The following is a 14,938-nucleotide window of genomic DNA, read 5'->3' on the forward strand; positions in this document are numbered from 1 at the left end:
GCAGGGTTGGGGTCGGGCGGCGGTGTTGCACGGGGTTGGGGGTTGTGTTGTGGACTGGGAGCTGGTGTTGGGGCGGGGGTTGGTGTCGCACAGGGTTGGGGACAAGGGTGGTGTTGGGGGCGGGGGCCGGTGTTGGGGTCAGGGGATGATGTTACACAGGGTTAGGTGCAGGTGACGGTTTTGGGGGTGAGGGGTGGGGCTCGCACGCTGTGTGCTGCTGCAGTCTCCTGAACAGGGAGCAGACTTTAAAAACTCCGAGCCCCAGAGCAAAGGCACTTTATCGATTAACCAAATAATCGATTATCCGAACAAAATAGTGCCCGCCCATCACATTCGGATAATTGAGGTTCCCCTGTATCAAGTCTTTGCAGGTGATCAAAAGTTTAAAAATGTGTTGCTGGAAAAGCGCAGCAGGTCAGGCAGCATCAAAGGAACAGAAGAATCGACGTTTCGGGCATAAGCCCTTCTTCAGGAATCATTCCTGAAGAAGGGCTTATGCCCGAAACGTCGATTCTCCTGCTCCTTGGATGCTGCCTGACCTGCTGCGCTTTTCCAGCAACACATTTTTAAGCTCTGATCTCCAGCATCTGCAGTCCTCACTTTCTCCCAGGTGATCAAAAGTGTCAGACGGTGTGAGTAAAGCGTCAACAGCTGAATAGCAAGAGATAGGATGACCTATGATCCGATTAATTAAGGCGGAGAGATAATTACAAAAAATCAAAAATGAGATGGTAGAGATTGATAGGTATCGCAAACTGCATCCCAATCCAGTCAAATTTTCAAATTAACATCTGCACTCCCATCCAGTCACTATTTCTCCACCACCACTCAATTCATGAAAAGCAGTGCATTTCCAACTTTATTACTTTGTTAGTTATCTATAGTGGATCCTTTGCTCTTTGGAAATTCATTGCTGCTTTCCCCTATTGTCATTCAGCTAACAGGCTGCAACATTTCAGAGAGAAGTGACTGGACAGTGGGATGGGATGAATGTTAAATGTACAGAGCACAAAGAGGTTTCTAGATTCCTAAAGTTTCTTGCTGGATATTCCAACTCATTGGCAATCTATTTGACAACATAGAGGGAGGGGCAGTACTGAATAAGGTGCTGGAGAAATGGATCCGGGTGTCATCCATATACATGTTGAAGCTGAGGCCTACTAAGATAGGACATATTTTAATGATTATCACGGAGGATACCATTTTAGTGGCAGTGCATAAATATATTTGCAGGAAAGTTTGGCATGTATTCATGAGAAGACAGTATGTTCATGGACAGTAGCAATTTAGGAAAAAAAGATGTTGTAAAACAAACTGTTCAACACAAAACTTCACTCTTTATTACTATCCCTATATAAATCTACCTGTTAAATAGCCTGCTTGCAGTGTTTTTAATATTTGCCCATGAGTAATTGATAAAATGCAAGGCAATGTCTAATGGTTTAGCTATATGCCATATATCTTTACATTAAATCATACAATAGCAATTGAACCTATTTCAGGTTAAATAATGTTTCATCTGAAAGATTTATTTGTAATGTTGTGTTTCTCTTTGCAGGTTTACACTGGCCTCAAGTCTCCACAGTGATTGGATGCTCATGTTGTTCTTTGTTCACACCCACCTGACTGTGACTGTCACTCTGGGTTTGCTTCTGATCCCAAAGGTACTGCCAGTCTTCCTCAAACTCTGCTACTGAAAGCTTTTCAAACATAACATTTATGTGGTTCAGACCAATGCCATGGTTCAGTTATCATGTCATAGATATCAAATCAGAATCAGATTAGTTGATGGTTTTAGATTGTTGGACACAAAAAGAAATGGCAGCTCCAGTAGGCACACCAATACAAATGTGCATTTGCATCAAATATATGTTGCCCTAACGGTTGCAAAATAATTTTCACATTGTTCTTGCTTACATCAAAGAAAAAGAAGTACACAAATGACATGTTGAATATTCTAATGTCTGAGATTGTAAGCCACAGTTCCTGAAATTAACCTGGGAAATTACAATATGGGGTTATTCACAATCATTTGGTTCTGAAATAAGTTGTAATGGGATAAACTTAAAAGTGATTTTCAATAGACATTTCCAATCTATCCACTCAAGATGTGGATAGATTGGAAGTCATTGTAGCTCAACACTAAAGGTCAGGCCTAATAATCTTTCGCTTCATCTTCAGTTTTACCTTTGCTCTTTCGGTTGTTTTAAGACAATGTAAGACACAATTTAATGCCTCTGATGGGAATTTTTATGCTGTTTACTGAAAATAAAACATGAATTAAACTTTATTGATTTAATCTAGACTGATGAAAATACCTTTCAGGATAAAAGAAATATGACTGACAACTTGTTTCATTCCAGTTTCACTATTCAACAAATATAATAGGATACTTCTCTTCTTCTGTCATGTAAGACCAGCATTTGTTACCCTCCCTGTTGCCAGCATCACCTTTTACACAATTTTACAGATTACTAGACTCTTCATCCCATTGTAGCAGATAACTGAGTGCCTCACATGTGAGAACTCTGTATAGGTTTTAGGTTGCAATTGACAAAGAAGGGCCAGGAAGTGCAGGCAAGGGCCACCAATTATGTCAGATGGCATGTTGGACTGTATCAATGTACAATGCAAGCAATTTACCCCTACCAAGCAAATTTCAGGTAGAATGTATTTATAGAGTCTGTAACAGATATACCACTTCCTTGAGGAAAATATCCAGATACAGGCTTAACATTCAGACAGGAAAGTGGAATAGAACATAGAACATAGAACATTACAACAGAACATTAGAACAGGCCCTTCGGCCCTCGATGTTGAAAAACCTGTGAAACCAATCTGAAGCCCATCTAACCTACACTATTCCATTTTCATCCATATATTTATCCAATAACCATTTAAATGCCCTTAAAGTTGGCGAGTTTACTACTGTTACAGGCAGTGCGTTCTATGCAAATGGACACCGAGACCTCTCTGCTCATTCACTCGACCAAGAACTTTACCATCAGCCCAGTACTCTGTATTCCTATTACTCCTTCCAAAGTGAATCACCTCACACTTTTCTGCATTGAATTCTATTTGCTACTTCTCAGCCAAGCTTTGCAGCTTATCCATGTCCCTCTGTAGCCTGCAATATCCTTCTGCACTGTTCACAACTCTAATGACTTTAGTGTCAACTGCAAATTGACTAACCCATCCTTCTACGCCCTCGTCCAGGTCATTTATAAAAATGACAAAACAAATCCTTGTGGTATACCACTAGCAACTGAACTCCGAGATGAACATTTCACATCAAGCATCACCCTCTGTCTTTTTTCAGCTTGCCAATTTCTGATCCAAACTGCAAAATCACCCTCAATCCCATGCCTCCATATTTTCTGCAAAAGCCTACCATGGGGAACCTTATCAAATGCTTTACTGAAATGCATATACACCACATCAATGCATATACACTTTACCCTCATGCACCTGTTTGGTCACCTTCTCAAAGAAGGTGGCTCAGTGGTTAGCACTTGGTCGCACAGCAGCAGGGACTTGGGTTCAATTCCAGACTCAGTTGACTGCCTGTGTAGAGCTTGCACATTATCTCTATGTCTGTGTGCATTTATTCCGGCTTCTTCCCACAGTCGAAAGTTGTGCAGGTTAGGTGGATTGGCCATGTTAAGTTGTCCATGGATGTACGGGCTAATTGGATTAGCCATGGGAAATACAGGGTTACAGGGATGGAGTAGGATGTCTTTGGACAGGTGGTGTGGACTTGATGCGACTAAAGTTTTTAAATACTCTGCAAACACTAACTATCTGCATATATTCTTGAAACTCAGGATTCCAGGCCTTTCTATGGTGTCTGTTTACTTTATTCTCTGAAACTACGTTCAGACTATACCAGTCAAGCACAGTGAGCATAGATCAGTTAATAGACTCACATAACTGAAAACAAGACAATGGAATGATTGCACACCACAGTAATGTCAAGTGACCATCAAAAGGTTCTTGCCTCAGCTTTTGGAGCTTTTCCAAACTGGCAGTTTGGCTGGCTTCAACAAAACAAATCTGTTGACTCTTTAGGTTGACAAGTGATGTATCTCTTTTAACCAGAGACTATTTTCCTCCCACATTCTGCCTGGTTACTCACAGATTACCAGTAACCTTCTCCTCAATGCTGACCTCACCGGCTGCAACCTTGGTTTCCATTAAATCTTTCTCTCTTTTTCTGTCCAAACATCTGGAGACCAAATGGTTGTCTACAGTTAGCTTCTGCCTGTGTTTTCAAGTCTAAACAATATGAACCTTGCTCCCAATAAGTGTCAACATCAGTCCCTCTGTTCCCATGCATACCAAGTTACCGAGGCTTATTGTTAAATAGAATTCAACACAGATTATATGAAGATATTTTTACCTTAAATTAAAGTGACAATATCAAAACATCATCTTATAAACTTCGCATTCATAACAGCAGCACCATTATTTGGACTAAGAATGAAATGATGATTCTTGGAAGATACAGGCAACTTTCTGAAAGAAAGGCATATGACCACTTTTATGCCAACCACAGACAGAAGCAGCGTATGCACACTGCAAAAGGAATGATTATCAAACTTATGTCTGGGGTGTTACTGTAGCACTCCAGATGCCTCAGAACCATAAATCAGAAATACATCATTTATTTCATCCTTTTTGTAGTATCACAGAAACAAAAAGTTTTCTTACTGCCCATGAAGAATGTGTTTGATTGAGTGTTGTCTTATCCCTCAGAGTGATTGTTCCAAATTCAAAAACTCCTGCAGCAAGCATTTTTGTGAGTTTTAAAAGGATTACTCATTATCACACACTTGCCCCAGAGATTTGAAACATGCAATATCTCAATCACCCAACTCTCTTATTATTACACATGCAATGATTAAATCCAGATGAAGGGAAAGAAAGCATAATTACAGTTTAATGTTGCCTCAGTCTCTTTCATTACAGAAATGTAGTTTCTTAAATAAGTAGGTGCTTAAATTGAAGAAAAGACTTTGTAAAGTAGAGGATTCTCTTACAGGAGATTGATTTTCTGTAAACTTCTAGTTGGAATAGCTTGGGAAAAAACTCATGTTTAATAGCTTTCAATGGGACTCTGCAAACAGTTTCTTGCTCTGGGGAGGTGATAGACTCGTGGAATTATTGCTCAACTCTTAATCCAGAAACCTTTTTGATTTGATTTATTATTGTCACATGTACCTTGATACAGTGAAAAGTTTTCTTTTGCATGCAGTACAGACAAATCAGACCATACAAAGATCATAGGGTGATAGAACACAGGGATGAGTACAAAGTTATGGCCGCAAAGAAGGTGCACAAGAAGCAAGATCAACATTAGATTTGAAATTTGAGAGGTCAATTCAATAGTCTAATAACAGTGGGGAAGAAGCTGTTCTTGAACCTATTGGTGCACGTGTTTAAGCTTTTGTGTCTTCCAGCTGATGGAAGAGGTTGCAAGAAATTATAACCAGGATGGGAGGGGTCTTAGGTAATATACAGGCGTGGTTTGGATTAAATCCACTGGCGTGGATAGTAAATTCAATAAAATTCTGGATCAAGAGTCTCATGATGGCCATGAAATCATTGTCAATTATCAAAACAAAACCCACCTGGTTTACCAATGTCCTATAAGGAAAGAAACTGCTGTCCTTACATGCAACTACAGACTTTTAACTACACTCTGAGCCTTTGGGGATGGGCAATAAATGCTGGCCTAGCCAGCGATGCCCAGACCCCATGAATGAATAAAAATAAATAAATGTAACAACATGTAATTTGTACATGACAGTGAAGGAGCAATGGCATAATTCCAAGTCAGGATAGTATGTGGCTTGGAGGCGAATGTGCATTAGCTGCTCTTGTTCTTGATGGGAGAGATTGCAGGTTTGGAAGGAGCCTTTGGCGAATTGTTATACTACATTTTTCAGGTGGTCCACACTGTTGCCGTTGTGTGTCAGTGAGATATCTAGGTGAGTGCAGGTATGTATGAACACACAAATGGACAAGTCCTGAAGCCTGTTTCCAAAAAGTGATGGTACATTGATTAAACATCTTTGGGATTGTTGTTTGAACTTTGAGATTTACTCAGCCCAACTTGATTAGGGCAATCATACTGCAATGCTACGTCGATGGTATCCATTCATATTTCTCTATCGTGTATTGAGTTTCAATATTTCTTTTGTCGATGATGAAACAGAAAGCTATAATGATTAGAATGCCACAGTTCATTTAGTTTATGGTCCATCCTTAAACAAAGGCGAGTGTGAAATCCTCAAAAGGTTGAGAATATACAAAATTAAATAAGAATCATTTGAGACTTAAGACTAATGGTCACATGATTTGCAGTGGCCATTTTAAGAAACAGTTTTTGTTCAAAATATTAATTATAAATTTGAATTTCATAATATATTGGAATATGACAGTACTTTTCCCTAAGGAATGACACCTGACCTATTTCTTTTAAGTGATTCATTTTCATAAAGTATGAATACAGGAATTGTCCATAAGGTTTCATTGCACAGGTGGCTAAGACTTTGGTAGCCCTAAATTTCCTTGAGGTGTCTGTTTGCATTAGCCACAATCAGAACTACCTTCCTACTTCTTGTGCCTCTCCTCGCACTGGTACTCATACATTTGATAATCAAATGTGGCATTAGTTAGAGCGTTAGTTGTCTGATTTCTGACTATTTCTGGCATATCTCTGGTGGAGGGAACACCCTCAACTTTGTAATTTTGTTAATCCCTTTGATGGACCTTTTTGGTTCAATTCCCTGTTGAATTGATGTAAACCTGATTATAGGTTGGTTATAATCGCAAATGGCATTCAAAGGCCTATTTGAAACCTAGATCTTGAAACAGCCAGACCTTTTAGACAACTCGAGCTAAGTTATTTTTACTAGCCAAACATACCACTGGAGTGTAATTGATGATCCCATTTTTGGGGATTTGTTGAACTGCTGACATTAGCCAAAGAGAGTTTAAAATCAATCCCACGATGTGTTACAAAATAAACAAGCAAGATAACAATCTTATATAAGATTTTACTTGTTCACTACTTGAGGCAGCATCTTTAGGATTTAGGCTGCATGGCAACAATATGAGCATTCATAAGGTAAGCTCCAACTTCGCCAAAAAAACTCCACCCTGGAGGGCTCCATTGTAGAATGCCAGAGGAGTTGCCACTTGCTCTAAAGTAATACATACAGCCAGTCATTCATGACAGTGCAGATCTAGTGACAATTCCCAGACACTTGCACTGTGCCCACGAGCAAATAAACCATAAGGTTAATCCCACTCAAACACTAAACCACTTTCTCAGATAACCTATATTGCTTGGTAGAGGTAGTGTTATGTGACTCCTCTACCCATGTAATACCCACATACTGAAATAGTATGCATCACACAAACATTGTAGTTCACACCATAACTGATGGGAAGTGTCTGACTGCACTTCACAACACTGCATCAAGAAACAGGATGTTGAACCTTAAGCAACTCCATTTTGAAAGCAGTCCTCAATTTATCTTGTTTATTTTCCCATGTACTTATTCTTTCCAATATATTTAATAAGTTGGAAATTCAGCTTCAAGAAGAATTTGAAAGTTAACTAACAGAAAGTTGCAGAATTTTCTAACTGTTGACATGACATTGACATGAACATTGCATTCTGGGTAACCATCAAATGCACTATAATCCTCTGGAGACAGTTTTTCAGAAATCTGGATAGAACAGAAAATTCTTTGAATTCAGACCCATTAGAATCTTCAAGACCATCTGAGCCTACTGGATAAGGAATTAATAGAAAGCTGGACAAGAACATGAATCCTTATCAGATTGCAAGGTTAGTTGTGTTGTAGAGGTCGCTGTTGGGACATATTTCCCTTAACATACATTAAATGATCTGGACTTGTGTTTGGGGACAGAATAGTAAATATTGCAAATGATACAAAAATAAAGAAATTTCTTGAATATCAAGGAAAATATAAACAGCTTCAACAATGATGGGGAAAATATTTGGATGAAAATTAATGCAGAACAATTTGAAGTGATTTATTTTGCGGAAAAGACATTTCATTGATTTAAAAGGACTGATAAGCAGGAAGGCTAGGCTTCAGATGTAGAAATGCTAATGTGTAATTTTTATTTTAGAATGTTTTGTCTGCTTTTGGATGCTCCATTTATTCAGGATATTAAGGCAGTAGAGACAGTTCAGATGAGATTCCAAGTTGTGACAATGTGAAACTCACTTCTGTACGGAATAATTCAGGCAAATAGCATTGATGTATTTAAGGAAAACATAGGTATGTTCAGGATTGTGAAAGGATAAAAGACTATACTGGCAGAGCTTGATGAAGGCAGATAGGAAGAGGCTGGTGGGTCAGAAATGTTGGTACAGACTAGTTGGATCTAATGGCTTGTTCTAGTCCTGCAAAAATTCTATGCAATTCTTTGGAAATTTGAAAGTTATTAACACTTAGAGTTGAAGTATCATTTCTGCAGTATAGTTGGCACAAGAAGATGTGTCCCTTGCACCAAGCAAATCATACGCTGATCCTGTACAGAGAACAGTTTGAAGTCCCTTTTAGCATGATCCTCCTTTGTTGGGCTTTTTGCAGCAACACTTGCAAAGGTGCTTGAAGAAACAGAGTTTTCTCTTCAACATATGCCCACCATTTCCAGCTTGCTGCACAGCAAGAAGGATGAAGCCCCTTTGAACAGCAGCAGCTGCTGCATACTCATCCTACATCCCATCGGTAGCCAATTGCTGACAACAATTCCAATCAGGACCAAAAGCAACTTGTGTAAAATTAATCAGGTCAATCTCACTAGATTTAGCAAGGTCAGGTGAGCACGGGCTCAGAAACAGTGCCACCACTGCGGGAACTAGAAAATCTATCCTTGCGTCATTTTCTTCTGTAGCAATATTTTAATACCATGTATTTTAATGATGTGCTTTTTCTGTATGTGAATCAGTGGCTTTGTAATTGGCTTGAAGCATAATGAAGCATACTCCTTTCAGACATGTATGAAATTATGCATGAGGTGCACCAACCATCTGCTGCATTTTCAGACCCGATTCTCACAGTGGTTTGTCAGACTGTCGTATGGTCTTCAGACTGGTGTTGTACTTTTGTCAATTGACAATGTTTGATTTTTCAAATCAAAACATGAAGAGACTTAACCTATGTTTTTAAGCATAGCAGTTTTGTATTAATTGAATCCAACCTGTGGAAAAACACTCTACATTTGTCAGGATTCTGTACGTTTTGTAGGCATTGGGGCAGGGTTCATCTGCTGATAATTTTTTAATTGTAGAAAATAACCAAATGAGAGAGGATCGCGTTAACATTTGAGGCTTTGGTCAAATTATAAATAACATGTGTCTGTCCAGTCCAGGTGTATTCTGGCTACATGTCAAGCCTGAGTCATAATTGTCAGGCAGGTTTTATTTAAAGCACAAAGGGGATAAATCGTTTTTCACTTGATATGCAGGACAGACTCTGCTGTCACTCATTCAAGGATATACAATGCTGAATATCGCCATAATGTAATATTTTCTTAGCTTAACTTAGAACAAACAATGTTTATAAATGACAAGAAGGGGGCAGAATTAAAATGTGCAAGAGTAGGCTTGGGAGTGGATGGAGACGTGTTACAAGTGCTGAAACTGAAAATCAGGCAAAACTTATGAATGTCCTCATTTAACTACAATGTTAGGCTCTATGTGAGCAACTCTTTGAGAAAGCTAGTGTGTTTGATTCAATCTAATAATAATTCAGTTTTGTGTGATGTTTGCTTGAGGTATGGGAATGAGCTGAAAATGTGTTGCTGGAAAAGCGCAGCAGGTCAGGCAGCATCCAGGGAACAGGAGAATCGAAGTTTCGGGTATAAGCCCTTCTTCAGGAATGGGCTTATGCCCGAAACGTCGATTCTCCTGTTCCCTGGATGCTACCTGACCTGCTGCGCTTTTCCAGCAACACATTTTCAGCTCTGATCTCCAGCATCTGCAGTCCTCACTTTCTCCTGAGATATGGGAATGCCAGATCCCATGGCTACCTGGAACTCACTGGTGAATGCAAGGTGCGAAGACAGTGACAGAGAAAGGAGTTAGAGAAATTATGATCAAAAATTACAATTACTCATGTGAAGACACATGTTCTGAAGCACTGCGATCACTTACTGATTTCCCTCATGCTTCTGAACTCATACCCCATTCTCCCCATCTCAGTGCGCCATCAAATTCAAACTCATGCCACACCACCCACCAGAATCAAATTATAGTTTAACATTCTTACAAGGGGCATTGAGTTACTTTATAGCAATAGTTATTCATTGTGAGAGTTGATTTTGCCTATTCCATGGAACACAACTGATGATGTATGAAATGTTTGTCAAACCATTCCATGCCCCTTATTTGGCTCTTCCAGAGGAGAATACTTCTGAATTGTGAGGATATTGCTTATTCAACTCTTAAAAAGGAGAGGGAGGGCAAGACAATATAAGGACATCATCCTTTGGCTTGATTGCAAATACAATGCTTTAGACTTCCTTATCTCTTTCTTGAAACATGAAAACTAAGTTACAAATCAACACACTTCTACCAAAACAATTTACTAGCATCACCAAGAGCAGGCCGCAAGAGGCCAGATTTAGTTTTTAGACAGACAGAGATCAAGGTTTCTAAGTATGTTTCCTGTGCCATATGAGTGATTGTGACTAAAATGGAAAGAATATAACCCTGCAGTTCGGTGGGGATTCCACCCAACTCCATTCACACACAGATTGTGTTTAGTTCCACATCAATTTGTTTAATGAGAGAATTCATCTTAAAAATGGCCTTACATAATTACCATAGATCATCTAACAGCTGCTGATGAAAAATGTATTCACTCAATAGATAATTAATATTTGACTGTGATTGTCACTACATGCTGAGCTATTGACCTTTAGGAGGCTGATAGTGTGTGCACTTATCAACTGCATGCGTGCCTGAGGGTCTGTTTTTAACCAATGATAATGCTTTTTTGTTTAAAGTTGTTCCCATCCCGTCTGCAAATATTATGAGAATGAAGGAGGGAGAGAAAAAAAGCAAATGCAAAGACCTGAATGGCTGTAAAACCAAGTTGAATGGCTAAAAATCCATAAATCCAACTCCGAAGGGGAGTATTTCTCCTACTGGGCATTCTAATGATACAAAGTGAAGCACTTCATAACTCATTGATCTCATCTAGAATATTGATGAGGCAATTTACTAGGAGAAAGTGAGGGCTGCAGATGCTGGAGATCAGAGCTGAAAATGTGTTGCTGGAAAAGCGCAGCAGGTCAGGCAGCATCCAAGGAACAGGAGAATCGACATTTCGGGCATAAACCTGAAGAAGGGCTTATGCCTGAAACGTCGATTCTCCTGTCCAGAGGCAATTTACTAGTCAGTCCAAGTTTTCAGTTTGATTTTATGGACTATAAAAAATAATTTTGGAAAAGGTAAATTCAAATTTAGCAACTTCTCAGTATAAGCAATGTAAAAGAATAATATTTATTTAAAATTTGGGACTTGAAGTATGCAATGTACCAGAACAAAGGCACATTAGAAATTCTATGTTTTCATCAATTGCACTGACCCTAATAGGATCCACAACATTTTGTTCTACAAAATTGCTGCAAATAGAACCTATGAATTCTTGCTCATAGTTATCTCTACAAATCTACCTTTCCCAATTTATATGAAGATTAACGTCACCCATGGTTACATGGCTTCATCTCCCGATTTATCCTTTCTACAGGCCTTGGTTTTCAATTCACCTGAACATTGATCCCAACACAGTGCATGTGAAGCCCCTCCCAGCAGAATAGCACCCTTCTACTCCAGTACTAACTGAAACCAACTTATACAACAGCATCTGGATCCCTCCCTCCAGCTCTAAGTTTCTCTTCAGCCCCAAAGAGATGTCCTTAATCCGGCATCGGACAGGCAATACAGTTTTCAGGACTTGTGCTCACAGTTGCAGAGGGTAGTATGTGTCTTCCCAATTACACTTTCTCTAATAACTACTGTGGTCCTATGTCCTCTATGCAGTCGCTACTTTAATCTGCACAGCTTGAAAGAACCTCGTAACTGTTAGACAAATGCAGTGTCTTCATATCCACCTCACCTGCAGTCACAGCTTCCTGTCTCTGAGTTACCTACTCTGAGGGGTGTCACTGCTTTCCGGAGCAGAGTGTCCAAGTAACTTTCCCCTTCCCTGATGTGTCAATGTCTGCAGCTCGGATTCCAGCTCCTCAATTCAGATCCAGAGTTCCTCAAACAGCAAGCACTTACTCCAAATATGTTCACTCTGGATCACACTGGCTCCCAGCAGCTTCCACATGTTACAGTAGCAACACATCACACGTCATGCCAACTTTATCATCTTTGATATAATTTTCAGTTCCCTTCTCTATAAAATCTGTTGTAATTTTTTAATGAGAAAAACACTATTATCAATCTTATACTTAACAAGCTCCTTTATGAGAGGAGAGAAGAAAGACATTAGAGTCTTAAACACAAACTGAAGACCTTACTTATATCATAAAGATTAGTAATAAAAACAATTGAGCTTCTTTTCCTGCAAACACGTCACACAGTGGTTTGTGACATCTCTGCAAACTAGGCTCTCAATCACATTTTTTATCCAATCCCACTCATCTCTCACTTGTAGAATTTACTTCTTACAATAAATTCCAGTTAAAGTACCTTCTGTCTCCCTTGCATTGAATTCCCACTGTGAACCAGATTTTGAGTTTCACTCACTCAGACTTTTTCTCACTTAGACAAAGTCTCCACTTACATTGACCATGTTTCTTACTGACTATGTGATGCATAGTCTTTACCCTGTCCTCATTTGACAGCAACAGAACTTAATTTTATTTGAAAAAAGATATTGAATTGCCAATTAAGTGGATTGCCATCCTTTTTACTTTCTCAGCTGCTTGGTCTCTGTTAAGACACCACATGCAAAATGTACAATGGATTGGCATGTCATGTGTCCTTCCATTATAATTGCCAGAGTATCCAAATAAGCTGATTGTCTGTGTATTTTAATGGTGACTTGATTATCTCATCCCTGGGAAATAATCCTAGCAAGGCCCCCTTGTCCAACGAGTTAGCCTTCAAAGTCCTTCCATAACAGCTGAATACCCTTGATGTCAGGTCTATGTTTAACTGCAACAATAGCATAGGAAATGTGAGTCCTTCACATTCCCCTAAAGTCATTGTCTTGGGTCGGTTATACAACCTTGCATCACCTCCAACTGCAGCAAATCTTCGCTATTACACTGAAGCATCAACCTCGATTTCTGAACTCAAGGTCTGGAGACAGATTAGAAACCAAAGCCTTGTAACTCCACAAGCAACCCCACCTTATAATAGCACCAACAACTAAGTCATAGCTGAACACACAATCCATACCTTGTGTTTCCCCCATGTCCCGTCAGCTTTTGCTCTCCTTCATTCACATCCCTCTTCTATACCACCACCACCCTCACCTCCCATCATCTCCGTGTCCCCTTCCTCACCCTCCTCTATCTATATCCTTAGCATCATTTCTATATTATCATTCACCTCAGGATCTCCAAAGGCCTTAGAAGGTGGATGGATTTGTTGAATTGAAAATGTAGTTTTATTTGGCCCAGGGAATAAAATTCAATTAAAACCTCAAAATTTATGTCAGTGCCACCAAGAGATGCAGATGAGGGAGGAGATGCATGAAGGAGCAACAGCACCACCTAATGTTGATAGGACTCTAAAGTAGGTATGATGATAACTACACAGGACTACCCAGACATGGCACATTCATAGAACAGTAAGTATCTATGAGAGAAACATGCTATCTAACTTCAAGACTTCAGTTGAATCCTGAAAGATTCTTCAAAGTATGTCCCTGTGTTAGTTTGCAGATAAGGTTGATGTATTCTATGCCCATCGATTTTCAGCTGCTCCATCATAAGGTCAGAAGTGGGGATGTTTATTCACCTATGATTGCACAATGTTCAGAACCATTCGCAACTCCTCAGGTCTATGTTTAACTGCAATAATATCTGGACAATATCCAGGCTTGTGCTGAAAAGTGGCAAGTAACATTCATACCACACAAATGCCAGGCAATGACCATCAAATAAGAGATAATCTACCCACAACCCCCTGACATTCAGTGGCATTACCATTGCTGAATCCCCTACTATCAACATCCTGGTGACCAGAAACTGAATTGGACCATCCATTAAATGCAGTAACTATAAGAGCAGAGTCTAGGAATACTGCAGCAAGTAACTCACCTCCTGACTCCCCAAAGCTTGTCCACCATCTACAAGGCCAAGTCAGGGCTGTGATGGGATACTCCCCATTGCCTTGATAAGTGGAGCTTGAGGCTTGATACCATCCAGGCCAAAGAAGCCCATTTTATTGGCACCACAAGCACAAGCATCCATTCCCTCCACCACTAACTCTCAGGGGTTGCAGTATGTACTATCTACAAGATGCACTGCGGAAATTCACCAAAGATACTTCGACAGCACTTTCGAAAGCTATATTTAGTCTACAGCTGAAGTACTTTGTGCAGTTCGGAATATTTTTTACAGGAGGGATGTGATTGCACTGGAGGGGGTGCAGAGGAGGTTCACCAGGAGGTTGCCTGAGATGGAGGTTGCCAGCGATGAAGAGAGGCTGGATAAGTTCAGGTTGTTTTCCTTGGAGAAGAGAAGGTTGACGAGGGACCTGATGGAAGTGTATCAACTTATGAAGAGCCATGGACAGGATGGATAGGAAGCAGATGTCCCCTTTGTTGAATGGTCAATAATGAGGGCAGGAGATGTTTTAGGGAATTGAGGAAAGATTTTTTTCATTGGGATGGTGGTGGCAATCTGGAATGCACCACCTGGGAAG

The 14,938-nt window shown here is 39.8% G+C and overlaps 1 protein-coding gene across 1 annotated transcript in view; it reads left to right on the forward strand.

The window, feature by feature from the left end:
* The window catches only part of gpr158a (G protein-coupled receptor 158a), a 674,726-nt gene that overhangs the window by 639,777 nt on the left and 20,011 nt on the right, over positions 1–14,938 (forward strand). The window contains exon 9 of the mRNA XM_043690479.1: positions 1,559–1,664. Coding sequence (XP_043546414.1) covers positions 1,559–1,664 — 106 coding nt within the window. The remainder of the gene's footprint in view (positions 1–1,558; positions 1,665–14,938) is intronic.

The sequence above is a fragment of the Chiloscyllium plagiosum genome, chromosome 5, assembly GCF_004010195.1.
Source record: "Chiloscyllium plagiosum isolate BGI_BamShark_2017 chromosome 5, ASM401019v2, whole genome shotgun sequence".
Lineage (NCBI taxonomy): Eukaryota > Metazoa > Chordata > Chondrichthyes > Orectolobiformes > Hemiscylliidae > Chiloscyllium > Chiloscyllium plagiosum.